This window comes from Syngnathus typhle, linkage group LG3, assembly GCF_033458585.1.
Source record: "Syngnathus typhle isolate RoL2023-S1 ecotype Sweden linkage group LG3, RoL_Styp_1.0, whole genome shotgun sequence".
NCBI classification, from domain to species: domain Eukaryota; kingdom Metazoa; phylum Chordata; class Actinopteri; order Syngnathiformes; family Syngnathidae; genus Syngnathus; species Syngnathus typhle.
The window spans coordinates 1,137,181-1,164,704 of NC_083740.1; the positions used below are offsets into that span (position 1 = coordinate 1,137,181).

General features: G+C 48.5%; 7 protein-coding genes across 12 annotated transcripts; 4 read left to right on the forward strand and 3 right to left on the reverse strand.

The window, feature by feature from the left end:
- The first annotated feature begins 350 nt into the window (after window positions 1-350).
- hyls1 (HYLS1 centriolar and ciliogenesis associated) lies at window positions 351-4,917 on the forward strand. Its single transcript, XM_061274247.1, has 12 exons — window positions 351-555; window positions 760-894; window positions 1,528-1,629; window positions 1,692-1,759; window positions 1,935-2,059; window positions 2,136-2,191; window positions 3,571-3,704; window positions 3,778-3,823; window positions 3,920-3,974; window positions 4,035-4,116; window positions 4,202-4,228; window positions 4,302-4,917. The coding sequence occupies exons 2-12, from the start codon at window positions 795-797 to the stop codon at window positions 4,419-4,421; spliced, it is 915 nt and encodes a 304-aa protein (XP_061130231.1). The 5' UTR covers window positions 351-555; window positions 760-794; the 3' UTR covers window positions 4,422-4,917.
- mrpl4 (mitochondrial ribosomal protein L4) lies at window positions 4,907-8,221 on the reverse strand. 2 transcript variants are annotated; one of them, XM_061274249.1, is made up of 9 exons: window positions 8,096-8,221; window positions 6,415-6,496; window positions 6,177-6,348; window positions 6,052-6,103; window positions 5,797-5,914; window positions 5,617-5,723; window positions 5,445-5,554; window positions 5,266-5,339; window positions 4,907-5,103 (listed from the first exon to the last, which is right to left on the reverse strand). In XM_061274249.1, the coding sequence occupies exons 1-9, from the start codon at window positions 8,102-8,104 to the stop codon at window positions 4,958-4,960; spliced, it is 870 nt and encodes a 289-aa protein (XP_061130233.1). In that variant the 5' UTR covers window positions 8,105-8,221; the 3' UTR covers window positions 4,907-4,957. The 2 variants fall into 2 exon arrangements, with proteins under 2 accessions (XP_061130233.1, XP_061130232.1); XM_061274248.1 differs by lacking the exon at window positions 8,096-8,221 and adding an exon at window positions 7,057-7,303.
- taf5l (TAF5-like RNA polymerase II, p300/CBP-associated factor (PCAF)-associated factor) lies at window positions 7,584-10,989 on the forward strand. Of its 3 annotated transcripts, none has more exons than XM_061274223.1 (6): window positions 7,584-7,761; window positions 8,135-8,279; window positions 8,597-8,701; window positions 8,898-9,244; window positions 9,303-9,722; window positions 9,790-10,989. In XM_061274223.1, the coding sequence occupies exons 2-6, from the start codon at window positions 8,138-8,140 to the stop codon at window positions 10,585-10,587; spliced, it is 1,812 nt and encodes a 603-aa protein (XP_061130207.1). In that variant the 5' UTR covers window positions 7,584-7,761; window positions 8,135-8,137; the 3' UTR covers window positions 10,588-10,989. The 3 variants fall into 3 exon arrangements, with proteins under 3 accessions (XP_061130207.1, XP_061130206.1, XP_061130205.1); XM_061274222.1 differs by having other exon boundaries at window positions 7,584-7,754; XM_061274221.1 differs by having other exon boundaries at window positions 7,584-7,740.
- A 465-nt stretch (window positions 10,990-11,454) lies between these two features.
- Window positions 11,455-17,003, forward strand: capn9 (calpain 9). The gene is made up of 19 exons (XM_061274208.1): window positions 11,455-11,747; window positions 12,174-12,243; window positions 12,844-12,962; window positions 13,031-13,164; window positions 13,235-13,403; window positions 13,737-13,906; window positions 14,023-14,100; window positions 14,227-14,387; window positions 14,488-14,645; window positions 14,952-15,160; window positions 15,258-15,294; window positions 15,385-15,465; window positions 15,521-15,578; window positions 15,689-15,753; window positions 15,824-15,892; window positions 16,140-16,218; window positions 16,308-16,424; window positions 16,498-16,556; window positions 16,730-17,003. The coding sequence occupies exons 1-19, from the start codon at window positions 11,544-11,546 to the stop codon at window positions 16,754-16,756; spliced, it is 2,064 nt and encodes a 687-aa protein (XP_061130192.1). The 5' UTR covers window positions 11,455-11,543; the 3' UTR covers window positions 16,757-17,003.
- A 482-nt stretch (window positions 17,004-17,485) lies between these two features.
- ltv1 (LTV1 ribosome biogenesis factor) lies at window positions 17,486-20,731 on the forward strand. Of its 2 annotated transcripts, none has more exons than XM_061274234.1 (11): window positions 17,486-17,675; window positions 18,065-18,196; window positions 18,328-18,510; window positions 18,569-18,656; window positions 18,808-18,937; window positions 19,008-19,227; window positions 19,300-19,427; window positions 19,491-19,624; window positions 20,045-20,097; window positions 20,204-20,404; window positions 20,473-20,731. In XM_061274234.1, exons 1-11 carry the CDS (start codon window positions 17,673-17,675, stop codon window positions 20,584-20,586), a joined length of 1,386 nt encoding a protein of 461 aa, XP_061130218.1. In that variant the 5' UTR covers window positions 17,486-17,672; the 3' UTR covers window positions 20,587-20,731. The 2 variants fall into 2 exon arrangements, with proteins under 2 accessions (XP_061130218.1, XP_061130219.1); XM_061274235.1 differs by having other exon boundaries at window positions 18,328-18,501.
- Window positions 20,665-23,886, reverse strand: LOC133151318 (interferon gamma receptor 1-like). Of its 2 annotated transcripts, XM_061274239.1 has the most exons (5): window positions 23,731-23,882; window positions 23,620-23,697; window positions 22,389-22,682; window positions 22,170-22,315; window positions 20,665-21,882 (listed from the first exon to the last, which is right to left on the reverse strand). In XM_061274239.1, exons 2-5 carry the CDS (start codon window positions 23,675-23,677, stop codon window positions 21,298-21,300), a joined length of 1,083 nt encoding a protein of 360 aa, XP_061130223.1. In that variant the 5' UTR covers window positions 23,678-23,697; window positions 23,731-23,882; the 3' UTR covers window positions 20,665-21,297. The 2 variants fall into 2 exon arrangements, with proteins under 2 accessions (XP_061130223.1, XP_061130222.1); XM_061274238.1 differs by having other exon boundaries at window positions 23,620-23,886.
- Window positions 23,887-24,421: 535 nt separating this feature from the next.
- Window positions 24,422-27,051, reverse strand: LOC133151320 (uncharacterized). Its single transcript, XM_061274243.1, has 4 exons — window positions 26,867-27,051; window positions 25,603-25,914; window positions 25,373-25,518; window positions 24,422-25,033 (listed from the first exon to the last, which is right to left on the reverse strand). Exons 1-4 carry the CDS (start codon window positions 26,919-26,921, stop codon window positions 24,518-24,520), a joined length of 1,029 nt encoding a protein of 342 aa, XP_061130227.1. The 5' UTR covers window positions 26,922-27,051; the 3' UTR covers window positions 24,422-24,517.
- Window positions 27,052-27,524: the final 473 nt, after the last annotated feature.

The window sequence follows — 27,524 nt, forward strand, 5'->3', positions numbered from 1 at the left end:
CTTCAATTCTTGAGACTTTTTAATAGACATGTCTGGCTTATTTCTTGTTACTTAGTACATTGTAAAATAAATACTAAAAATCTAATTTGCATACCAAATTGAAATTTTCAGGATGACGTAAACGCTTGTGATACTTGATGAATTGTTTTCAAGTACTCCAATTCATCAAGTAAAATAAATAAACTAAAAACTCCCATTGATAAAGTAAAACAATACGGTCGTAAAACGAGTCCATAATGTCATTTAACGAAATACAATATAATGTACAACATGCTGCTAACATGCCCAACCACAAGAGGGCAGCAATTGTGTGTTCGCCCACCACCACCAAAGTAGAATAAGAGCGTAGAAGAAGAAGAAGCGTCCTTTTTTAAATGTTAACGGACGTGTCGCGACCCGTCGCCTGGGAACGAGCGTTTGTTGACGTCGTGTTATAAAAGCAACTAAAATGCAAATCCGTATTTCTCAATAACAGAAAAGAGCGTTTTTTTAAACGACACTTCGATTTCACCGTGCTTGTTTGTGGGCTTTGTTGAACGCGGACGAGCCGCCGAGGTAAAAACTTGCTTACAACCGCTACAGATTATTTGGAGCGTTACGGAGGTCTGGCAAAGTTTTTGTTTTGTATTGTCAACTTAGTTTTGAATGTGAAGGTGTCTCATTACAAACATAAATATTGCAATGCCCTCTCACATGTTTCTATCCAAGCTTCAATTTGTATGATGAAACTGAAGAAACAAAAATGTTATTGTTGTGCAGAATTCCAGCTGGCCTGATTTGCAGGCGACGATTCCATGGACAACCTGGACTTCTCCGAGGAAGAGATCCAGGAGCAGCTGGTGCTTCTGGGGTACACCGACGTCCCCAAACACAGACTGAGAGAGTTCAAGCAAGGTGACTCCACGTCTCACCCAATTCTGTGAATTACCGGGTTTTTTCATGTATAATGCGCAAAATTTAACTAATTTATTGTTTTAAAATCTGGGGTGCGCATTATACATGGGTACAATTTTTTTTTTTTTAATCCGGATATGATACGGAGGCCGCCATTACAGATGCGCTTTCTTCTCTGCTGTTCACTTCGAACACAATGCTCTCGTATCAGACGCTTGCTCGTCACCTGCTCGTTTGCTGTCACAACGTACCCTACGCAAATCCGAAACATTTCTTCGCTATCGAGTTTGCTAGCGCATGCGCAGTGATACTGACCGGCAGAATAACATCCGGTTGTTCCCAAAGATGATCTTTTTTCTGAAATCATTTTACGTTCACGGACTTAAGTAGGAGTCAAAATTTGGGTGCGTATGGGTACAGGCTTTTTTCCAGCATCAACATGCCATTTTTAGGGTGCGGATTATACATGGGGGCGCATTATACATGGAAACAAACGGTAAAGCTTTCGGTTACGACGATCAAACCCTTGCAGCTCCATCGTTGTGATCGTAAAACTTGTGAATGAAAGCGAAATATAAGTGAAAACACGCCGAGAGCCCCGCAAAGGAAATTGACTGTCCGACTTGTCGGCAGATCTGGAACAGTTGATTCAAAATGGCGGTCGGCCCAAGGTGGCCACCGTTGCTGCCTACGATAGGGGCGAGCCCGGACCTCCCGCCTTCACCAAGGAGAAAGGTATGTGTGTGGGCACCCGTGACATGCGTGCAAGCCTGTGTAATATTTGTCGCATCTTCCAGTAAGACCCTGCGACGTGGGCAAGACTCCCGGAAGCTTTTTTACAAATGACGAGCAACGTCGCACACAGGTGAGAATCCAAGTTCAGCACATGAAGTATCAAGTTTTACTTTCTCAAGGACAAAACCTTTGACCCCAATCTCACTCCGTAGAATAGAAAGTTTGCAGTAGAGAGTTCAATTGGCAAAAATCTGTGTGTGCAGTTTGTTGTATCAATTGTGTATTGATTCTTGCGACGCCGTTAGGTCGCGAGCCCACCTTCCAATCAAGATGGCTGCTCGCGTCGACACCACGGGGACCTGTTGGAAAGTTCTGGGACACTGATACCAGACACCCGCTGCAGACACTTCATCAAGAGGAAAGTGCTGAGGTGCGCATCGATGCTAATTATGCCGACGATCCTGTTTGGACCCGTCTGAAAGCTTCTCTCGCTTGTCGACGAGCAGGAAGTGTGAGGGACAATCGCTGGTCTGCGACGAATCCATCTACAGCCAAGATTCTGGTAACTCCTCCACTTGTTTGAGTCACAGTCACGTGCAATCTTACGAGCGTCCTGTAGGGGGCGCCCCAATCCTCAGTGCTGACTGACTTTTGGCTAATCAGCTTAGCAGCGTCTTAAGAGTTCTCCAGACATCCGGTCTTCACCCGCCTCTTGGCCACCCCGCAATGTACCGAATGTGCCGGGACGAGAGCTCCCTGAGCCCGTCCGGCGAGGAGGAGCCAGGGACCGACGACTATGACAGTTCAAAGGACCAGACTGGAGACGATGCCAGCGAAGAAGATGAGGGTCCGACGAAAGACCAAGTCGGAGAAGATGGTCGCGACCGAGACGCCAGCGGCGAAGACACGGGGAGCGACAGTGATGCCGGCAGCGGCGTCAACTCCATGATGACGTCCGGTTACGGGACCCTGATACGGGGAGAAGAAGGGGATAGTCGCCGAGACGATACCCGGATGAAAGACAGTAAAGAGGACCCCGGCTCACGGGACAGCTTTTATGATGATGACGACAGCCTGGAGTTAGAAGATGACCAAGACAGCTTTGGCGGAGGCAACGTTCCCCATGAAGAGCGGAAGGAACCAGAGAATCAGCAGTCTCTAAACGCTGAGACCAAGGACCAGAAGAGACTCGGGGCAAAAACCGAGGAAAACAATTGTGATCTCCTCCCGGACACTAGCGGTGAAGATGATGAGAGGAAACCGGATCAGGATGATGATCTCCATCCTGAGACCAGCATTCAGGATACTCCTCCGGAAGACAAGAAGCAACCAGAGAACATTCAACAGACGGACACTGAAAAGGAAGATGACAAGACAGAAAAAAGAAACTACTGTCCTCCTCCTGACGAGCGGAAACGAGAGGAAGACCACCAGCCTCTTTGCGATCTCCATCTTGACGCAAGGAGTGAAGACGTTCTTCATGAAGACGGGAAAAACCAGCAGTTTCGGTATGACCGCCACTCTGGTGCAATAAACCACCACGTTCCTCATGAAGACCAGAAGAGGAAGCCTTATCTAGATCTTCACAGCAAGGACGCAGATGATCCTAATGAAGTTAAGAAGGAACCCGACGAGTCGTACTATGACACCGGGATTGAGGAGGATGAGGCAATGGGCGGGCTTCTGGACAGTGAGGAAGAAGAAGAACGCATCAGGGACCGGGACAAAAATCCCAGCAGCCAGAAGGTCCAATTCCTTGATTCTGAAGGAAGCCTTCTCAACTTTGAGTCAAACAGAAAGCTCAGACGCCAGGGTACGTGTGACATCACCATGATGTCATCACAGGCTCTTGGATAGCGTCATTACGTTTTTGGGGGGGAAGCCATTGACATTCAATGGACGTGCTTTGCTTGTGTCAAATTGCGTGTGGACGTTCCGCAGATTGCTCCAGTTCGCTGTCGGGTCGTCTGTCGGAGCTGCGCTTACACGAGGCGCAAAACGACAAAGCCAGCGTGGCCGGTGGCCATATGGAGGAAGACTCCCTCAGCACCTTTGGGTCCTTCACCACGTCTTCGGTATGTTGGTTTTTTTTTTGGGTAAATTGATGATACAGTCAAGCTCTGAAGAGATGCTCTCCTTTGGTTCCAGACACGATCGAGAAGCGAGAGCGACTTCCGCGCCAAACCCAAATCCTGTAAGAACAGTAGCAAGAACCTCAAAATGACTTTTTTAATCCTTCTCCATAATCTGAAGTGCCCCAGTCAAAAACTCCTCACCCGTGTCATTCCAGTCATCCGGCCGATCCTGACTCAGCAGACCATCAAGAAGGAGGACCCGGTGGCCAGGTGAGACCTCGGAGTACTCGTGGTCCGGTAGCACCTCCTCGCGCTGTTGTCGCTCCGCAGGTACTTCCAGTACAAGCAGCTGTGGGACGAGCTCAAGCTCCCCGGGGAGCAAGATCACCGGAAGCTCCGCTGGGAAGTCAGGGTAAGAATTTTTCTTTTTCCAACAGCGCTTTATCCTCTTGGTGATTTTTTTTTTCTTCTCCATGATTGTTTCCATGCGATCACAGGAGAGACTTGCATACCGGCAGCCGCCCGTAAGTAAAAACCCCAAAAGTTTGAACCCCCCCAAGTGAGGATAAGCCTGACGCGTGCGTGTTTGTGTTTCAGCCCAAAGCTCGCCGGTGTTTGGCGGCCAACAGCTACGTGGTCCCCACGGAAAAGAAACGATCGGCTCTGCGCTGGGAAATCCGCAACCTCATGGCGCAAAAGTTCACGTGCCGCTTTTGAAGCCTCTGCAAGTTTGGGGCCTTTTCTTTTAAGGAACAACAAGCACTAAAACAAGAATGGGAACTGAGGTGGCAACTTGCAGGAACAGGAACATGCAAGGACAGGTCACGAGGTGATGAATGGACCCTAACGACGAGAAGCATCCATTTTAGGCCTTTTAGCTTTTTCCTGACACGCAGGAGCAAGGACGTGCTGGAAAATAGTCCCATTCGCTGATGTTTTCAATTTTCGGCCGATTTTTTTTTTTTTGGGTGACATTTCAGCTAGCAGTAACAAGGACAAAGGAACAGGAAATGGTGGCAAAGTAAGGGATTAGATGCTGAAGCGAGGACATAGTTGTTGTTTTTAAAGGTCTTAACATCCTTAAGTGACAAGCAGCAACAAGAACAGGATGTGAGATGACCAAAAACTGGAACAATTACAAAAGTCACAAGCTGTTAGCTTGTTTTTTTCCTTCCCCTCCCACCAGAAATAAAAGATTATTTTTTTTATATAATCATTCATATTTATTTCACACATACACACTAAACAGAAGTTCAGGGGAAGTCGGCGTAGGGCAGTTTAAATGGGTAGAGCGGTGTGTAGCGCTGGTCGTGCCAAAGCAGTTTTTCTTCCAGGAAGCGCACCGTCTCCAGCGTGAGCACCAAACCTTCGTGCTTCAGAAGACTGTGCACATTCAAACCTGCGCCAGCACAAACACACAAGCGACATCATCTTCCTGTTGCCGTTCAAGCGAGGTGGCTATATGCACAGCAGGACGATTGATTGATGGTAAGCAGGAACAGGATCAAGTAGGAAGTGAAGGGACACTTGGAGGAACAAGAGCACGCGCAAATGAACTCACCGAGGGCCGGGATGAGGTTGACGGTCTTGAGACTTTCCGTGGCCTTCAGGATGTTGTCGGGAAAGTTGTCACTTCTAAAGAAAGCCACGTGGGAACAATACAAGGAACAGACAGGAACATCAACAAAATAATAATACATGAAGATAATCAAACATGAAGTTCTCAAGTAGAAAACGTACACGTCGACTATGAGCAGCGACTCCTCCCAGTTTTTGTGTGCGACGGCGTCCAGCAGGTCCCGTGACTCCGGACTGGGAATGTCGAGGGAGTCCACGACATGAAGCAAACCCTGGATGGAAGGACGCCAGACTTGAATTCTGATCATTTGTCATCTACCAAAACGTGTCCTACCTGGGCCACCTTGGAGCTCAGGGCCACTTTGAGCCCCAGCACTCGCACCTTCATGGGCAGCATGTAGTAGTAACTTTTGGGCCCCCGGGGACCGTGGGACACGCCCCCTGATGACATCACACCGCATCAGAACCGCCAGGCAGGACAACAAAGGGGCGGGGTGACGGGACTTGGGCTCACCTCCCCTCCAAAGAGGCGAGCGGATGCTGCCGTGCCGAGCGCGACCGCTTCCCTTCTGCTTCCACGGCTTGCGCCCGCCGCCCCTCACCTCCGACCTCACCTTGGTATTGGCATGACTCTGTCGTATTCACACACAGCGCAGGCAGTTGTAACAAGCAGGAATGAGACTACTTCTGTCCATGCAGGAACAAGAAAGGAGGAAAAGCACGCAAGCACGAGGAGCGAGCCATAATGACGCAGGAGCAGGCAGCTTACGATGCGTTTGTAGTTCCTCTGCCACACTTCCACGCTGTGCAGGATGTCCAGTCTGGCCGGCAACAAAAACAGCGACGTCAAAAGGTTGCATTCGTGTATTTCCGCACCATGGCGATCCAACTCACCTGGGGGGAACGGCGAAGACGTCGGGATGCAGCTCGGCCAGGCCCAGCGGGTCGCTGTCCCGTCCCTCCAGAGCATCCACCCACAGCCGCACGGCGCTCCGATAGGCGGGGACGTCGGCGTCGCAACGCCGGAGGAGAGGCAAAGGGGAATCTGGCGGGGGTAAGGGGCGCCCTGAGACAGAAAATAACAGTCACTCACGGAAATGGGTTTTGACACCAGAATAGGATTTGCACAAACTTGTTCTTGGCGGATCTCGCATGTTGGCGGGCAGCAGCAAGTTGGGCGGAAGAGTGTTTTCACCAGCCAGCGACGAGGCACACTTGTAACGACACAATTGTCATTCATTGGAGGCGGTACCAAGGAACAAGATACTGTTCTTCAAATTAATTAGATAGATAGATAGATAGATAGATAGATAGATAGATAGATAGATAGATAGATAGATAGATAGATAGATAGATAGATAGATAGATAGACAGATAGATAGATAGATAGATAGATAGATAGATTAGATTCACACACAATTGTCATTCATTGTAGGCAGTACCAAGGAAAAGATGCTGTTCTTCAAATTAATTAGATAGAGATAGATAGATAGATAGATAGATAGATAGATAGATAGATAGATAGATAGATAGATAGATAGATAGATAGATAGCTATAGATAGCTATAGATAAATAGATAGCTATAGATAGATAGATAGCTATAGATAGATAGCTATAGATAGATAGATAGCTATAGATAGATAGATAGATAGATAGCTATAGATAGATAGATAGATAGATAGCTATAGATAGATAGATAGATAGCTATAGATAGATAGATAGATAGATAGATAGATAGATAGATAGATAGATAGATAGATAGATGATTCTTACTCGTTTTGCAGCTCCTCTTCCGCAGAGCAGCAGAGTAAATCGCATAAACATGTTGATGTGTGCGATTGAGGAAAAAAACGAAAGAAACGAAAAAGAAAGCAGAGCAACGAGTGAGTAAACAGGGGTCGCTCCCCGCCCGGTTCGCTCGGAAAGTCCACGGGGAGGTCGAGCCTGCTCGGTCGGGCCAAGTGGAGCTTGTCAACTGCTGGTCCGTCGCGGTTTGTTGTCGCGCACTTGGCAAAGACGCTTGATTGTGACGTCATCACGGACATCGCGCGAGAACTGACTGGATTAAGTATATCCGTTAACAATAGAGGGACTTTATTTGTTAGGAAATCTAATTAAGTTTCATTATTAAAAAAAAACATGTCTCGCTACTGTGAATTACACACAAACTAGAGAGGCGGCTTTTATGGTTGGCAACGTAAGATGGCCGCCTGTGGCTTCGCCTTATCTCGAAGATCATGTACTTCACACTCCAGTCAAAAGGTGTCAGTAATGAGTCTTGACGTTCCAAGTAACGGTAGCAGGCCGCGATGAAAAAGAAGAAGAAGAACCGCCAGTGCGATGAAGATGGATGGGCGGAACAACCAAATGGTGCACAAGAGAAACTCGCTGTTGTCCTGAACCCGTCCGGAGTGGAACCAGCCGCGCATCACTGAGTGGGCCGGAGGGGGAAATGCAGTGAGTTGAAGACGGTGACTGGTAAACGCTAAGCGTCGGAGCCGGCTGGGGCGGGCTCACTTTTTGCGGAGACGCTAAGTTAGCGGTTAGCTCTTCGATCACACATCACAACGGAGACATGGCAGCCTTCCGATAACTTTACATTGCTCTAATAAGAAGTTTGAAACATTCCCGTTAAATTCGTCATTTATGTACCTGGGTTAACTCCACTCCTGTCAGAGACCAATATCCACATATTTATTCTTAAAGTCATTACAGATTCATAAGTCGACTACACTTATTATGTGTTTGTGGAAACTGTCAAAAGTGAAATGAATTTACAAAAAGTGGTCGAATTGCACCGACTTCTGCTCACCGTCATCATACAAAGACATCTTGGGTGTTTTGCCGGCAGGTCATGAAGCGGGTCCGCAATGAGCAGATCCAGTATGTGGTGGCTCAGTACCTCAAGCGCAGACAGTATGTGGACTCGACCGACGGCTCCCTGAAAGCCGCCAAACTCTTCCAGACGGCTGAGGAGATGGCTGCCAGCCTCACTGGTAAAAAAAATAAATAAATAAAATCATACAGATGGATCATATTTTGAAAACATACCGTATTTTCGGACTATAAGTCGCGTTTATTTTTCATAGTTTGGGTGGGGGGGCGACTTATACTCAGGAGCGACTTAGATACATATATATGTTTTTTTTTTTTAAACTTTTTTGGGCATTTTATGGCTGGTGCGACTTATACTCCGGTGCGACTTATAGTCCGAAAATTACGGTACCTGCTGTATAACCATATTAAAACGGACTTTATTCAGCTTCACCGCGATCATTGACACGTGTGTGTTTGTGTGCGTGTTTGTGCGCAGTCCAGAGCGAGTCGGGTTGTGCCAACGTGGTGTCTGCGGTGCCGTGCCAGTCCGACCCGCAGCAATACGAGTTGCAGTACGCCAGGCTGCGCTGTTTCCTGTCAGGTAGGTTACACGCCGCATTCCACTGATTGGCTGTCAAACATCATTCCACCTCTACGTATGTGTTTTTTTTTTTTTTAATTCTAATTCATCAAATAATCGTAATATAAATACATTTAAAAAAAAGTAATTATCAGTTTCAGCCCGAGATAAACAATAAATACAGCGTAACCATCTGTAATTTGTCCCGGCGCTCCAGAAGCCGACATCTCATGGGCCAAGGAAGTGAGCGCCTTACTCTTCCCGCTCTTCGTCTACCTCCACCTGGACATGGTACGCTGCGGCCTGAAGTCGGCGGTGGACGGCTTCTACTCGCGCTTCCACGCCGCCTTCCTGCAGGACGGCGATCAGCGCGCCACGGTGGAGCAGCTGCGCAACGTCTTCAGTGCTCCCGATGTGGCGGCCAGCCCGAGGCTCGCCGCCTTCCTGGAGCACAAGTACGTGGTGCGCCTCAGCGAGGGCGCCCACGGCTACCTGCTACGCTACCTGCAGAGCGACGACAACGGCGCCATCTGCAAAGTCCTCGGAGCGCACTTGCAGCTGGAGGTGAGCGTGCGAAGCCGTTAGGTCCAAACGGATTTGCAAGAAGTACATCTTTCCGTAGGTGAGCGCCTCCAAGCGAACCGACTACCAGCTTTACGGGGCGGCGGTCGGGACGGCCCCGTCCGCCGGCGTCCCCAACTCCGTCCGGGCGGACGGCGGCGAGGAAAGCGTCGAGGCGGCAGCAGAGACGCTGCCGGCGGGCGCCCCGCAAAACGAGGCGGCCCTGGAGGCACTGCGCGACTGCATCAAGAAGGTCCGCGAGGGTCCGCCCTCGCTCACCACCGTGTGCTTCTACGCCTTCCATCACACGGAGCGACTGCTCAACACCGCCGAGGTGTCGCCCGACAGCCGCCTGCTGGCCGCCGGCTTCGACAACTCCGCCGTCAAGCTGTGGAGCCTCCGTGCCCGCAAACTCAAGGCCAGGCCGCACGTGACGGATGTGTCGCGGGTCCACCTGGCCTGTGACGTCCTGGAGGAACAAGTGAGGTCTTGTCCTACCCGCTCAGAAGAATTTTCTTTCCTTGTTGACTTTTTTTGTCCGATCCCAGATGGACGAGGAGGACACGTCGGGCAGCGAGATCAAGATGCTGCGCGGCCACAGCGGCCCCGTGTTCCGGACCGCCTTCCTGACGGACAGCTCGGGCCTGCTGTCTTGCTCCGAGGACACCAGCGTGCGCTACTGGGACCTGGGCAGCTTCACCAACACAGCACTCTACCAGGGCCACGCCTACCCGGTGTGGGACGTGGCCGTGAGCCCGTGCAGCCTCTACTTCGCCAGCGGCTCGCACGACCGCACCGCCCGCCTCTGGACCTTCTCGCGCACATACCCGCTGCGCGTCTACGCCGGGCACCTGGCCGACGTGGACTGCGTGGGCTTCCACCCCAACTCCAACTACCTGGCCACCGGCTCCAGCGACAAGACGGTGCGGCTGTGGAGCACCCAGCAGGGGGCCTCGGTGCGCCTCTTCACGGGCCACCGCGGGCCCGTGCTGGCACTGGCCTTCTCGCCCAACGGCAAGTACCTGGCGTCGGGCGGCGAGGACCAGCGCGTCAAGCTGTGGGACCTGGCCTCGGGGGCGCTCTTCAAGGACCTGCGGGGTCACGCCGACAGCGTCACCGGCCTGTCCTTCAGCCCCGACAGCAGCCTGGTGGCGTCCTCGTCCACCGACAACACCGTACGGGTGTGGGACGTGCGCGGCTCGCAAGGCGCGGCGCCGCCCGACGGCTCGTCCGCCGAACTGGTGGGCTCGTACGCCGGGAGCACCGGCAACGTGCTCAACGTGCAGTTCACGGCCTGCAACCTGCTGCTGGTGACGGGCAGCGCCCGGGATAAAAGCGAAGCTTAGAGGACGCCGAGGTGGATCTGAACGCGGTTGCCGGAGCAGCTCGCTGGCGTTGGCGAATGAACACGCATGCATTCTTTCTTTCTATTCAAGAAGTAATTGTCAGGGCAATTAAGTGGAATTGGGTCAATACTGGCAGCACGCTCAACGATGCGTCACGCCACAGCGCTGGAGAATCGCTGATCTCAGCGTTAGTTCAGTCACTTTTTTCTTTCTCGTTTTGATGTATTGCCAAGCACTAAAAATGTAAATATCAATTTGTTGGCTGGAAAGAAGCAGACTTTTGAGAAGTTATGTATATATAATTTTTTTATACCAAGTAGTTGGCGTGTCGTCACTTCTAAACTTTTTGTTTGTGGTCTCAGGCGGCCTCAAGTTCAAATAAATCACGTGACAAAGAAAGAATTGATCCCGTCAGTGCGTGGTGGCGCTAGCGAGCAGAGAAACAAAAGCCCACAAGAATGAGATCCCACGAGTCTGACTTACCTTTTCTGAAAGATGATTAGAATCCAAGGAATGAGGACCTGACATCAGCTTGTTCTTCTGACATCCATGGCTGATACGAGTTGGCAGCTAAAGTCCAAGAGAGTTCATCGATTTGGGCAAGTATGGGCTCAGAAAAAAAAAAAAAAAGTTGAGTTCTCAGTTTTACACTGAACATGCCTGTCACTTACCGTAATTTTTTTTTACTGCATACTGATGACATCATAATGACAGGAAGCGGGCGCGATTGAGAAATGCATGCTATTGAGCCTTGTTGACGATTGCCTCTTTGCGCCCTTTGGCCGTCATTCCAGAGTGCAGAATGCGGCGGGGCGAGGCCCGAGAGGACAAACCCGTTTTCCAGGAGGGCGTGGAGGAGGTGACCCGAGCGCCGCCGCGCTGCCGAGACCACACACCACGGCTGCGCCGCGCCGCCGCGCTTCACTTCTCCGCCGCTTCGTCCATCCGCCAGCATCATGCCCCTGCAGTCCACCCTGTCGGGGGGCCGCGCCGGCCGGGGCGCCATCGACACGCAGATGGACGGCCGCTCTTTTGAGCAGCTGCGTCAGGAATGCCTCCAGAAGCGGGTCCTGTTCGAGGACCCCGACTTCCCTGCGCAAGACTCGTCGCTCTTCTTTAGCCAGGCGGTTCCAGTCAGGATGGAGTGGAAGAGGCCGCCGGTACGTAGCGCTTTTTTTTTTTTTTTGTGTTTGCATCTTCACGGCAATCCATGCTTGTGAAGATGTTGCGTGTTTGCACGCCGTTTCGAAAACTTGCATGCATGTGGCAATTGCATCTCGCGATGTTTGTCCTGCATGTGGCTATGGAAGCCAACTGTCACATGATGCATCCGATTTGAATGTATGTTGAATGAACGTAGTCGTCGGTTCACAAGGCCGTCTTCTTTCGACTGCTGCCATTGGCTAATCCTCTGCCAACTTACTATACGCACACACACCCCGGCAAGAAATGTGGCATGTGTGTGTTTTGGTTGATAAGCTTGGAATGTGAACACACCTGCCAGCTGGCACGTCACTCAACCTGTTTTGGTTCTCCTCCTCCTCATTCTCTTCATTCTTGGTATTCCCCCTCTTTTGTCGCCTCAGGAGTTGTGCGCCAACCCAAAGTTCATCGTGGGCGACGCCCACCGGACCGATATCTGCCAAGGACAGCTGGGTACGTGCAAAAATACAACGGGGGGTCAGGTTCGGTTTTATGCTCGTCGTCATATATCCAAGGTCTCATTTATGCTGTGCACTCTTCTGATAACTACCACTACACACATGCTATGGAGTCCAACAAAACTTGACGCTGAAATGGAAAGGGGGAAAAAAACAGCTCATCAATAAGATGTATATCTAAAATAAAAAAGATATTGTATATAATACATACCGTCATTTTCGGACTATAAGTCGCACCAGCCGTAAAATGCCCAAAAAAGTGAAAAAAACATATATATGTACCGTAATTTTTGGACTATAAGTCGCGTTTTCTTTTCATAGTTTGGGTGGGGGGGGCGACTTATACTCAGGAGCAACTTATAGTCCGAAAATTACAGTATATAAGTCGCTCTTGTGAGTATAAGTCGCCCCCCCACCCAAACTATGAAAAAAAACGTGACTTATAGTCCGAAAATTACGGTACATAAAATATATATAATATAACAAAAACATTTAATCTAAGTCCAGCATCACAGATAAGGAAACCAGCCGAGGTTCACGCGGAAACTTTTCATCTACTGGTGTCGTTTTGAAGATTGAAATTCCACTCCCGCAGGCGACTGCTGGCTCCTGGCCGCCATCGCGTCCTTGACCCTGAAGAAGGACGCTCTGGCCCGGGTGGTCCCCCACGACCAGGACTTTGAGCACCGCTACGCCGGCATCTTCCACTTCCAGGTAGGGCGCCGACTCATTAGCAGATTCTGTGCATCTGCTTGATATTTTTGGACTGGGCCCGTTTGCAGTTCTGGCAGCACAACAAGTGGCTGGACGTGGTGGTGGACGACCGTCTGCCGTCGGTACGCGACCAGCTCATCCTGCTCCACTCGGCCTCCAACGATGAGTTCTGGAGCGCCTTGCTGGAGAAAGCCTACGCCAAGTAAGCGCCGCGCTCGTTGCTGGGAGGAAGGAAGGAGCGGCAATTTGCCTACACGTGTTTTTGTCCGCAGGCTGCACGGCAGCTATGAGTCGCTGAAGGGCGGCAGCACCATGGAGGCCATGGAAGACTTCACAGGCGGCGTTGGCGAGATGCACGATACCAAAAAAGCCAACGCGGATCTTTTCAACATCATGAAGAAAGGCCTGGACCGAGGATCCATGATGGGATGCTCCATCGACGTAAGAAAACCGGCTCGTGATGTCACGTAGTAGGCCACGCCCCTTAAAGGCACACATCAACAAATAAGTGTGAGACATTTTATATTATAGAGCCATTTTATTTTTCGACAATCTCACGTTTTCAGTTCTCAGAAGTGCAGCAAATGAACTAATTGATTATAAAAATGAACACAAAATTATTCTTATCATCAATCAGTTTAAATCATAAAAATTCAACTTAAGCATTTCCCAAACCAAAAAAAAATAATGAAAATTAAAAATGTTCTCGAAAAGTATAATTCAAACTAATTGAATGTAAAAAAAATAAGCAAAAATTAAAGTTGTTGGTTTCAGATCACCAGCTCGGCCGAGTCGGAGGCCAAGACCAGCAGCGGCCTGGTCAAAGGTCACGCCTACTCCGTCACCGGCCTGCAGGAGATCACCTGCCGAGGTCAAAGGGTCAAACTGGTCCGCGTGAGGAACCCCTGGGGTCAGGTGGAGTGGAACGGACCCTGGAGCGACGGGTAGGGCAACAAGATTGCGCAATTCGCCTTGACCTTGGCTGGCGACCAGTCCAATCTGGTCTCCAAGGCTTCGCTCACACTGCAGCTCAATTCTGATTTTTTTTTGCTCAACTCAGTTCCCGAGAGTGGGACTATGTGGACCAAGGGGAGAAAAATCGAATTCTGCAGCACTCCTCCGAAGACGGCGAATTCTGGTGAGTCTTTTGCACTCCTTGTGAAATGTAAAATAGAGAAATTTTCTACTCAAACAAAGAATTTTTCAAAAGTTTCAAAATGTTGGTTTGTGCTTCAAGAAGCTCTTTTCCATTTTGTGCCGTCAGGATGACGTTTGAGGACTTCAAGGCCAACTTTGACAAGGTGGAGATCTGCAACATGACCCCGGACGCGCTGACGGACAACACCAAGCGCCACTGGGAGGCGCAATTGTTCGAGGGCCAGTGGATCCGCGGCTCCACCGCCGGCGGCTGTCGAAACTTCATCGGTGAGGAACGAAGAAGCGCAAAATTATTTACCTGCTTGAAAGTTTGGACTTGCTTCCGTGTGATTTGTGGCCTGAGCGTTGTTGCGTCGTCGTTGGGCAGACACCTTCTGGACCAACCCGCAATTCAAGCTGGAGCTGGCGGACGCCGACGATGACGACGACATGTGCAGCGTGGTCATCGCGCTGATGCAGAAGAATCGACGGGAGCTGAGGAAAGAGGGCATGGACCTCCAGACCATCGGATTCTCCGTCTACGAGGTCTGACTGAGCTCGGCCCGAGTCGTCGTTCAGTTTGCTCACTTACTCGGGTGGCCTAAAAAGTCTACACACCCCTGGCCTTTGAATAGGGGTGTGTAGACTTTTTAGACAGTTTCATTAAGAGGTTCTGTACCCACGATTTCGTTCAATTTTTTGTTTTTGGTCCATGATATAATTCAGTTTTGTTCTGGCCTCTAATTATTTTGAGTGTCAATTCCCTGCTGGCCACTAGATGGTAGCATTCGCACTTTCGATCACGTGTTCTAATGTTTGAGTTTTTCTAAGAGATGGAATATTGACGTTCAGGCTCCCAACAACGCCGATCAGCAGGGCAAAGACTTCTTCCGCACGCACGCGTCCAAAGCTCGCAGCAATACCTACATCAACCTGCGGGAGGTGTCGGGGCGCTTCACGCTGCCACCGGGCCGCTACTTGCTGGTGCCCAGCACCTTCCAGCCGCACCATGAGGCGGACTTCCTGGTGCGCATCTTCTCCGAGAAGAAGGTGGCTGCCCTGTGAGTACCGCCCAAAAAGACTCCCACAAAAATAAAGTTAAGATCATAATTTAATTTTGATATTATTTAATGAATCTTTTACTTTATTGGTCATCAGGGAGATGGGCAGCAACATAGATGCGGACCTGCCTGAGGTAAGCACATTATCCACATGTCAATCACCGGCTAGGTCCCGCCCCCTCACAGTTGATTGATTTCTCCTCCAACCCCGACCAAACCCGCAGCCTCCACCGCCCAGCGCTCCCGAGGAAGAGACGGATGAGGAGAAAGGACTCAGGAGGCTCTTCGAGCAGCTGGCTGGATCGGTGAGTCCGCTCTAACCCGTTTTTTCGTGGGGGACATTATTTTATTTTATTCCAGGATCGAGCCATCTCCGTCAGGGAACTTCAGCACCTGCTCAACGGTGTCCTCAGCAGCCGTACGTCAACACTTTAATTTCGTGCTTAGAGTCGCTTATCTTGGACTAGCTCCAGCCGGGCCACGAACCGAATGAGGACAATCGTGCCAGAATTGTCTTTCTGTCCACAGGCAAGGAGATCCAGTTTGAAGGCCTGAGCCTCCACACGTGCCACAGCATCATGAATCTGATGGACGTATCCTTCCTTCATCACTCCAGCGAGCAAGAAGGTAGTGCTCTGTTGTTTCTTTAACTCAGACTGGCAGGTGGACAACACCGGGAAGATGGAGTTCCAGGAATTTAAGGTCTTCTGGGAGAAGATGAAGAAGTGGATCGTACGTGAGCCACACGGCAGTCGCTGGCAGTCGGGCCAGGTGCATCATGGGAGATGTTGACCTTGTCTCGCTTCATCGTCTTCTGCTGCTTCTCTTCCTCGTTCTTCCTGGTCTCCTTGTTCTGGTTCTCTTCTTTTGAGTCTCCTTCTTCTTCTGCAACTTTTTCTGGACCTCATGGATCTTTTTGTTCTTCCTCTTTTGCTTCTTCTTCTGGTTCTCCTTCTGCTTCTTCTTGTGTTGGTTGCAGATGCTCTTCCTCTCCTTTGACACAGACCGCTCGGGCAAGATGTCCTCCTACGAGCTCCGCAGTGCCCTCAAAGCTGCAGGTGAGACTCGGTCACTGCAACCTGCAGTGCTATACTTGAACCACCAGGGGGCCCTCATTGCATCTCCCTGAAATGAATCAAAATCGCAGGCATGCAGCTGAACAATCAGATGCTGCAACTCCTTGGCCTGAGGTTTGCCGACGAGAAGTACGACATCGACTTTGATGACTATCTCACCTGCATCGTCCGACTGGAGAACATGTTCCGTAAGTCCCGCTGTGACAAACATGCTCAGAACAGCACAGACGATTAATCCGGGTGGTTGTTGTTGTTTTCCAGGAGTTTTCCAGGCTATGGATGAGCACAACAAGGGCCGGATTCGAATGAACATGTTGCAGGTAAGCTAACATTCATGCTAAACTTCTTTAGTATTGCTGATTTTCACTCATCACGGGTGGATGTGGAATATATCAAATGTTCTATTTGATTGGCTCCTCCCTTTTATCCATTCATTCATGCATGTGTACGGGGTTTTGTATTCCATTTAACTTGGTCTTTGCTCCTCTGTCAGTTTCTGATGTTGTCCATGAACGTGTGAGAAGACGCCGCGAGCAAAACGGAAGCCTACAGAAGAACAAAAGTTGTCCCGTTCTCATAATATGCATACATATACATAGATGCATGTTCTATCATTGTGCTGTAAAACTTTCTAGTCTGGACAGGAATGGAGCAAAGAATGTGACGTATCGGTTTGAGGGCTTAAACTTGTGTTTGATTAGAACTTTTTGATTTTCTTTTTGTCACCACTACGAACCAATAAATTGTGAATAAAGCCGTGAAATATTTGTTGGGACTTTTTTTTGTTTACTCTTTAGACAGTCTTAAATGCAACACTTCAGTTGTTTTAAATCAATGATGCTAAAAATGTTGGTACCTGTGCACAGAAACAGATAGTGTGTATTTGATCAAATAAAAGATAGTAATGGGGAAAAAATGTTTAAAAAATATTCCGCCTCTTCAAATTTATTGATTATCAATAACTTCCGGTCTTGACAGATCCCAAATTCTGTTTTGTTTTGGTGCGGACAGGTACTGTACGTACAGTAGTAAAAATAAGGCCATACCAATCCTGACACTGGAGAAAGACAAATCAACTACTTGAGCGCACTTAGAGGAATTATTCGACATGTCCCTCCAAATTTTTAGCACGAATTATTCTTTCAAATGCATCGTTAGAGGAAAAAAAACAACGCCTTGGCATTATTAGAGTTTATCGTGAAGTTTAGTAGTTCACAAACGACCCCTTCCTTCTACGAGCAATGGTTGCGTCCGGTGCTGACGTCAGTCACAAAATGGCGGAGCTAAGCGTCAACGTGATCTACAAACATCTTTGCCTAATTTTGACCATTTAAAGGTTAAACTGTCCATGACATTACAGTTGAGGGAGCAAAACGACAGCAGCGTCCGGTTTGACTATTTCTACGTAAGCCTACCCCGAGACCAAGAAGAAAAAAATGGTAAGTTGTCACATTTTGGATGAGCCTTTGCTTGCCAGCTAACAAGCTAACATTGGTGGTCATAGGTAAACATGCTGTTGCTAATTAAGTTATTTTTAAATCCTTCTTAGACTACTTCTATGCCTCATTATTTGCCGGATCATGTTTATTCCCGGACATTTAACATGAACATGTATGTACAGCGTGAAATCACGCTTTAACTGTGCTGCTTTAGCATAGTGTGACGCACAGAACCCCAAATATCAGAAACAATAATTATTAAATAGTTTAAGGTCTGCCATAAGAAAAACATCCACCACTCATAATGGGGCCTCGTGAAGTGCCTTTATTTGGAGAAACGTGAAAAAAAAGTTTTTGTCTATCTTTATTAAACTATCGTTTTCTGGCAGCCTCACCGTAAGAAGAAGTCCTTCATTGAGAAGAAGAAGGCGGTGACCTTCCACCTGGTGCATAGGAGCCAAAGGGACCCCCTGGCGGCAGATGAGAAAGCGCCTCAGCATGTCCTGCTGCCTGCCGCCAAGGTGCCGTTTGCTCTTCTTTCCAGTCAACCATCAAAACAGTGAATCTGCAATTATGATGATGAAGAGAGGAGGTTCCACTTACTTGACTGGATGGGGAATGGCGGCGAGACTCTTGCTGTTTCTTGTGACAGGCGGACGTGGAGAAGCGGCGGGAGGAGCAGAGAGATTTCGGCATCTTCTTTGATGACGACTACAATTACCTGCAACACCTGAAGGAATCTTCTGGACAGACTGAGCTGTTAGCTGCTGAGCCCTCGCCCCGCTTTCCCCTTCACGGTGATGATGACGCTGACGAAAAGGAGCAGGTGGTACCCGTGAGTTCATCTACTGTCAAAAAGAATTCAAGTTACGTGACTATTTGTTGTCTTGCAGTTGGTGAGCATCCAGCTGCCGTCGTCGGTGTTCGCCTCCGACTTTGAGGAAGATGTGGGCCTCCTCAACAAAGCGGCGCCCATCTCAGGTGAGCCTTGGAACACGTGATGCTGACAAAAACTAAAATGATTCTTCACGCTAAGTAGTGATCACTTCCAAGTGAAAGGAAAACAATTAATCAAAAAGTAAATTGTTCCTGAGTTTGACTCACTTGGTGTCACCCATGCGCTCGGTTTCAGGTCCGCGTCTGGACATGGACCCCGACATCGTGGCCGCTCTGGATGAGGACTTTGACTTTGACGACCCTGACAACCTGCTGGATGACGACTTCATCGCCAAGGCCAACATTCCCAACTGCGCCCAGCTCCGGTGAGGCTTCACCGCCGCCACTTTATCTTTTCATTTTATAGTCAGGCTTGCTAAACATCTCGTTTGACAGAGGCGACGACGACGGCAACGACGACTCGTGGGAGGACACGGACGATGACGAGGACGGCAGCTTTGGCTCCGGGGGCGCCTTCTCGGACGAGGAGGGGGGCGCTCGGGAGTTGCTCTTCGAAGACGAGGAGACCAGGACTCGCTTCACCGAATACTCCATGACGTCGTCGGTGATGCGGAGGAACGAACAGCTCACCCTGCTGGACGACCGCTTCGAGAAGGTCCGCACGCTACTTTGACAAGCGAAATGGCGACGGCCCGCGTCTGCGTTGACGGCGGAATGTGCGTTTTAGTTTTACGAGCAGTTTGACGACGACGAGATCGGCGCCCTGGACAACGCCGAGCTGGAAGGCTACATTGCGCCCGACAGTGCTCGTCTGGAGGAGGTTATTAAGGACTACTTCGCCCAGAAAGCCAAAGAGTGAGTTCTCATCATCATCATCGTCTTCATCGTCATCAAATGTTGACGTCATTTGCGCTTCAGGGCTCTGAGGCCTGACGACCTGGGCCCAAAAGAACTTTTTGTCCTACAAGAGGAGGAGGATGAGGAGGAGGAGGAGATGGAAACTTTGGTCGTCAAAGCTCCAGAGGAGAAGTGGGACTGTGAGAGCATCATCAGTGAGTACCACATTGCGCCGCTCAACGCAAAAAAAGATATTCATGCAATACATTCATTTATTTTATTAAAAAAAAATACAATCATCACATCTATGGTGTACTTTAGCTTTTTAGAAATATGTATTATTCAAAAGTAAATTATGTTTAACAGTGGTCACATCATGTTTATTTAAGAACAAATGAAAAGAAGAGTGTACATTCTACTGCCACCTAGTGGTGACCTAATAGAATGCAGGTGTGGGCAAAAAACAAATGAAGAGTGTACATTGTACTGCCACCTAGTGGTGAACTATTAGAATGCAAGTGTGGGCAAAATGTCATTTCAAACGAGCGCCTCCTTTTGCTGCGGCATGATCACGACAGCCCGCCAAGGACCTTTTGGGCAATGAATGTGGAATTAAGCCAAAGGTTTTCCCGCAGGTACTTACTCCAACATCTACAATCGACCCAAAGTCATCCCGGATCCTGCAAAGGTACCAACCGTCATCACCCTTCCTCAAAAAAAAACAAAATTGCTTTTCGTTCTCAAATAAAAGAAGACGCACGACGTAAACGTTGGACTGTCGTTTCGCCGTCCAGGTGAAGCCGATCCGCGTGTCCGCCAGGTCGGGCATCCCTCTGGACGTCCTCCCCGCCAGAGGCCCCACCGGCAAGCAGGTCGAGCGAATGTGCAGGATCGACGACGTGGACCTGCCGCGCGCCGCCACGCTTCCGCGACAAAAAGACGAGAGCAAGGACCAGAGGAAGGCCCGCAAGAACGCCATCAAGGAGGAGCGCAAGGTCAACACTCGCCCGAAAGCGGCTCCCGTGAGATGACGTCCAAATTCAAATTCTGTTTGCGTTTGCAGGAGAGGCGCGTGGAGAAGAAGGCCAACAAGATGGCTTTCAAGGAGGAGAAAGTGCGCCAGGAGAAACAGATGCTCAACATCAGGAACAATGTTCAGGGCCTCAAACTCTCGTAGAAGACGCCGGACAAATGGCGCACGGGACTTCTTTCTGCCTGGTTTGCTTTTTTTAAGACTCTTGGTCAAATACAGAAGGTCAGTTGACCGCTCGCTTGCCTCTTTATTGTTCAAGCTCATGTCAATTAAAGCAGCACAAAAGGAATATCCACGATAGTAGCTTTCCATCCACGAGAAGCTTAATCCACGGCGCAACCGGTTCCACCCGTTTGACTGTCGCCACGGCAACGCAGCGTGATGCCATTCCACAATGGGTGAGGCGGCCATGATTCAGAAATCAAACGCACCGACGGGATCGTGACGCACATCCGCGATTATGGGAATTTTCCACGAGTGGGAGTGTTTGTATTTCACGTCGTGACAGTAGGCTGGACAGCTGCCATGTTGGCCACAGGAATGGGATCCAACCAGTTGTCAAAAGATCTCAGAATTGTATCCCATCCAAGTGGTTGGCCTCTTCAGTGTTCTTCCACCAAGTGTTGACCTGTTCAACGGTCCTGCAATAGTTTTCACTTTACGTGGCGAGAAGAAAGTTAAAGGTTGTGATAGAAAAACATGGAGGAGATCTAAAATAGAAACATAGAATAGCGAAAGGAAGCAAAGCAGATAAGAAAAGCGGAGGAATGCTTTCAAATCCACCTTGTGTTTTTTTTCTTCGCTCTTTGCAGGTCCCTGAGTCATTTTTCAAATGTTCTCTGGCTCCTCCTTTTGTCACCTTTCCATGTAACCCACAGCCTGGTCCCCATCGCCCATGTCCAAGTCCACCATGTTCCCGTGGGAACAGTCGTAATTGGAGGCCCAGCACCCCTCCTCATCGTCATCCTCCACCTCCTGTTCTTCTTCTTCCTGCACTTCCTCCTCCAGGTGCAGAGGAAGACTTTCCATCTCTGTGGAAACGCTTAAAGAGAAGTCGTCCACCGAGATGAGCCTGTGGTGGCCGGCGCAGCCGTCGGCCTCGCAGCAGCCCACCCGAGCGTGCAGAGTGAGCTTGGCAACTTCCAGACATTTAGGAAGAGGTTCCTTACGGGCCTTGGCCAGCGGCCTCCACGCCACCACCGCCACCACGCAGATGAGCAGCGTCGCCACCACCAGGACGCTGGGCAGCACGATGAACAGCGTCTCACGCCCCGACGAGCGCTTCACGCAAGTGCGACGAGACGGCCCGAAGTCCAGCCGTCCGCTCACCGGGTCGCTCAGCCATCCCTTCAACGTGACGCACTCGGCGGAACCCGGCGAGAAGGTCACGTCTTTCCGGCAAACGTTCTGGTATGGTTCACAGACAGCCTTCACCTCCCCCTAAAAGGAGCCAAGGTAACGCCGTCAACGGGTGGCGTCGTGTGTGATGTCATCATCACGTATGATGTCATCATTACGTGTGATGGAAAAATAGTTAAGAAATCAGCAGGTAAAAGCTATTTTAAAATCTGAAAAAAATACTAGATTGTTTCTTTTCCGTTTAAATATTAATATATAAGGGCAAGATCATTTAAACAAACAAAAAATATCCAATTACCGCTAACCACTAAAAAAAAATTTGATTTCTGCCAAATATCAGAATGGGCATCAGCCAATTGTGTTCTTACACTGTCGTAGGTGGCGTTGAATTCCAAAGTGGCGGCCCCCCTTATGGCGTGGCGCAGTTGCGGGTCGTGGCGCAGCGGGTTGGGGAAGCTGACAATGGCGCTCCCGTCGTCCGCCTTCACGTCCACGTCAGGAAAGGCCAACTTGCCTGAGCCGCAAAAAACAAAATCTGTCGGTTCCTCCGAATCATTTGATAAATGAGCGACGGCAGGGCGACTCACATTCGACCTCGGCCAGCCTGAAGCTGTTGTACGTGAAGGTGATTTGGGGGGACGAGGGTCCGTCGGGTACCGCGGCGGCCACGCTGACGTAGTGCACGTCCATGGCGCTCTCCGACGACTTCCACACCCAAGCGCTTAGATTTTCGTAGCTGTGACGCGTCGTCTCGTGCGGCTCGGAGTCGTCCACATAGACCCAGAAGCTGACGTCGGCGTCCTCGGCGTACCGCCAGTGCACGCTAGCCCGGCTGTCCGTGCAATTCACTGTCACGTTGGTGGGCGGAGCTAAATGTACGGCTGGAAAAAGAAGCGAGAGTTACACCTGCCTACTTTTGTATATATAACACTTATCACCTCGCTCTTTTAAGCAAGATGCAACAAAATGGCGGCAAAGCACTACTTTTGTACTAACACAATTCAACTCTCCTCAACATTAAGGACTACTTTGACAGATTTCAACTCTTCAAGGTCCAAGGTCAACAAGGTCCCTGGATGGCCGCCAAGATGGCGGTGCAAATTATTTTATTGTGTGATCATTTGAGAGCAAAGTTGGAGAAACAATTCTTCTATTGTGTTCAATTGTACCGAATGTTTTTTTGCAGGCAAAAATAGGTGTGTGCATGTTCGCCAATTTAATCCCGACAAACGTTGGACTATACAACATATCGGGATGGGCCACTGAGTCACCCAAACACTTCACCTTATCTTTGCACGTTGAGCCCAATAAAAGTAGAATTCCATGTCTTGTTTGCTAAAACAAATGTAGACATTTTGATCCCAGAGCAGCTCAACTCATCTTTTTTTAGCCAATTAATTACAAACACCAGTGTATAAATTAGGATTTTTTTCTGCATTGTAAAAATAATATTAATAGGATCTATATTGTCATAATTATTGTTATTAGGTTTTTCAATCTATAGTTTACAAGGGTAATTAACACATTTTGACTTATCACAACTTTTGCTAGTCATCCCGTAGAGTTGGGCAAACTGGACAAACGAGATTCCAAATGTTACATTTCAAAGAAATACATAAGACACCACATGGGCGAAGGGGTTGGGGGGGGAAAAAAGAATTAAAAAAGTCAAATATTTTTAATCATGAGATCTGTCATGTCGATATTTATAATTGAAGTATATGAAAAGACTTGGAAACTGTGCTTAACGATTTTAAAGTGTGCGGCACAAGATATTATAAAACGTTGAGGAACAATTCAAAGAGAAATAAGACTCACCGGCCAGCGCGCATTCCAACAGCATCAGGAGGGCCGTAAAGGCGACAATCGCAGGCATCGCAAGCGTGGTCCCTCAATCCAAAATCGGAGCGCCCACGCGGGTCCTCATCACCAAACAAACCCGATTTGACAACCCAAAATGGACGTCAAACGATGAAATGGCAACACTTGAGCTCGTCTTTTGCGCCCAGTTCGAACGTTAAGGCGACCGCGCACACTCGCTTCCTTACTTTGATTTTTCTTCTCAGGACTCAATCAGGTTTTACCTCTCGCGCGGAAGTTACCTGCATGACGTCACAGACACTTTCAAACTAAAACTAGAAAATGTGAAGAATACGGATTGAAAACGTGCCATTTTATAGTCAAGACAAATGCGCGTGTAAAGTTCTTAAATCATGTTAAGTACACTAATGCCGCTTAGCACAGAACTCAGAAATATCATGCTCTTTCAATTCATATGACTCTCTTACAACACAATTACTAGTTATTATTTTCAAAATGTTTTGTTCGTATTTTCAAACACCTTTCACCTTACTCGAAAACTTCCTCTACATTTTGATCATTTTCCACGCGTAAATTTAGGTAGTACTTGGACCAGCCGTCCTGCAGTCCTAATAATAGCCACATGACGTCGCTAACGGATTGGATTAAAAGGAAAAAGAGAAGTAATTGCAAATGAAAGAGCTACGGCAATTGGAATTATTTTCCTAGTATGCAATCGTGCTAGTAATAAAGTATCAATATGTGAGTAAAAAAACACGTATACCGTATTCAAAGCTTTTCATTTTGATGAAACCAAACGTTGTGTAAACTATTATTTTATTTATTAATTTGCATGTATACACACTCGTCAGCTGCAGTTCAAATTATTCCACAGGCCCATATAACTCTATATAAACTATATATCATGCTTACATATGCCACACAAGTGCATGTTCTCATGGACTTGGTCGTAATTTGAGCCCCAGCACCCTTTCCCCTTCTCGTCCTCTTCCACCTTCAGTTTTTTGTGTTCCACTTCCTCCACTTCTTCCTCCTGGGGCAGCAGCTCACTTAAGCCCGCGAAGCAACTTTGAATCCAATTAATCCAATTTTGGCAACAAGCAGACACTTGAGGAAAGAGATGTTCCTTGGGGGCCTTTACGACCAGCCTCCACACCAACGCCACCACGCAGATGAGCAGCCCCCCCACCACCAGGACGCTGGTCAGGACGCTGGGCAGCCCAATGAGCAGCGTCGCGCGCCCCGACGAGCCCTTCACGCAAATGCGGCGAGACGGCCCGAAGTCCAGCCGGCCGCCCCCGGAGTCGCTCACCCATCCCGTCAGCGTGACGCACTCGTCGGAACCCGGCGGGAAGGTCACGTTTGCCCGGCACACGTTCTGGTATGGTTCGCAGACAGCCTCCACCTCCCCCTAAAAGGAGCCAAGGTAACGCCGTTAACGTGCAGCATTGTGTGTGTTGTCATCACGTGTGACGGAAATAATATTTGATGAATTTAAAATCAGTGAAAAAAAAAATTAGAATCTTTCTTTTCTGTTTAAAACTTTTAAAAATCCCCAGTAACAAAAATATCCAATTACCGCTAACCCCCTACAAAAAAAAAAGTCATAAAGTCAAATACTTCAGATAATGATAGTGTGAAAAAAATATTTCATTCAATATGTTTTGTTGACTAATTTGCCGATTCATCGGTTCCCGGAATTTGATTTTTGCCAATTATCAGAATGGGCATTTGCCAATTGTGTTCTTACAGAGTCATACGTAGCATTGAATCTGAAAGTGGCGGCCCCCCTTGTGGCGTGGCGCAGTTGGGGGTCGTGGCGCAACGGGTTGCGGAAGCTGACAGTGGTGCTCCCGTTGTCCGCCTTCACGTCCACGTCAGGAATGCCCAACTTACCTGAGCCGCAAAAAACAAAGCGAAATCTGTCGATTCATCGGTAAACCGAATCATTTGATAAATGAGCGACGGTAGGCTACTCACATTTGACGTCGGCCATCTTGACTCTATTGTACGTGAAGGTGGTGGAGATTCGGCGGGACAAGCGTCCGTCGGGTACCACGGCGGCCACGCTGACGTAGTGCACGTCCATGGCGCTCTCCATCGACTCCCACACCCGAGCGGTTATATTTTTGTAGAAGTGCTGTTTCGTCGCATTTCGTTCGGGCTTACTCTTGGAGTTGCCCACATCGACCAGAAAGCGGACATGGGCTTCCTCGCCGTACTGCCAGTGCACAATACCCCGAGTGTCCGTGCAATTCACCGTCACGTTGGTGGGCGGAGCTAAAGGCACATCTGGAAAAAGAAGCGAGAGTTACACCTGCCTAGTTTTGTATATACAATTCTTATCAACTCGCTCTTTTATCGACATAAAAGTTCTCAGTTCACGACAACACAGTTACTTGACACGAAGATGCCGTCAAAGCACTACTTTTGCCTAAGTGAATCCTCTATTCCCCTTGACATTCCTTGCAGCAAGATGCAACGAGATGGCGGCAAAGTACTACTTTTGTACCAAATTCAACTCTCCTCAACGTTCATGACTAGGGGTGTAACGATTCATCGATACACATCGATTCATCGATATAATGCTCTACGATTTATTGGAATCGATGCTAAAGGTAAACATCGATTTATATCACCGTGTTTGACCTCGGACATTAGACGCGACTTTATTTTGAAATCCAGTTCATTGTTGCTTGCTTCCTCTTTCCGGCGTTGTTGTGTTGTGAGCAGAGCAGCCACGTGAAAGGGGAGGGGACAACTAGTACGCTGGGCTGGTGCTATGGCTAGTGTCCAAAAAGACGAGGAAATTTGCTCCCCTTTAAAAAAAAAAAAAATCGATCGGAGAGCACTATATCGCGATGTATCGTCAATGAATCGCAGCAGGCTTTAAGATATCGGCAAATATCGTATCGTAGTCCTTTGTATCGATATGATATCGTGGCAAAACCCGCGATTTACACTGTAATGTATTTGGACTGTGTGGTTACCCGTACTGGGGGGTGGAGCTAGAGGTATGGCATGCTGATGGCATGTTGTAGACTGCTACTGAAAAGAACGAACATCAATACATGATTGACTCACTGCTTCCCTAAAACCTGGTCGTGTTGTCAAGTTATTTCTCATGGTATAGAGAAACATTACATACACCCCTAGTGATTAACGATTTTAAAGTGTGCGGCACAAGATATTATAAAATGTTGAGACACAATTCAAAGAGAAATAAGACGTGGAGTCAACTCACCGGCCGGCTGTTGGGACAGCAATAGGAGGGCCGTAAACGCAACAATCGCAGGCATTGCAAGCGTGCTCCCTCAATCCAAAATCCGGAGCGGCTACACGGGTCCTGTCCACCACACCAAACAAACGCGATTTGACACGCCCAGTTCGAACGTTCAGGCGACCGGCCACATTCGCTTCCTTACTTTGATTTTTTTCTCAGGACTCAATCAGGTTTTACCTGCATGACGTCACGGCCACTTTCAAACTAAAACTAGAAAATGTGAACAATACGGATTGAAAACGTGCCATTTAACAGTCAAATGAAAAGAACGACCCATAGAATTCAAACGATGATAAAAAAAAAAATCTGGAATTAAAATCAAGAAAAAATGAACATGATTGTAATAAAACGTATGTGGTTTTTTTTTCTCAAAACACTAACACTTTTATTTGACAAATGAAGCAATGTCTGAAAGCAAATAAACATTTAATACCTCTGGATTATTCAGTTGATTTGTGGCCCTTAAGAATAAATATAAATTGACATTTGGGGACAACTCACATACGCACAATTCCCTCAATAGAAAAAATGTCTTTCTGATTGTGAATAATGATGTTGTGAAGTACATACACAGTTAATGATTGACACAAAAACGGTTTAGTAGCATCTATTTTGGTTC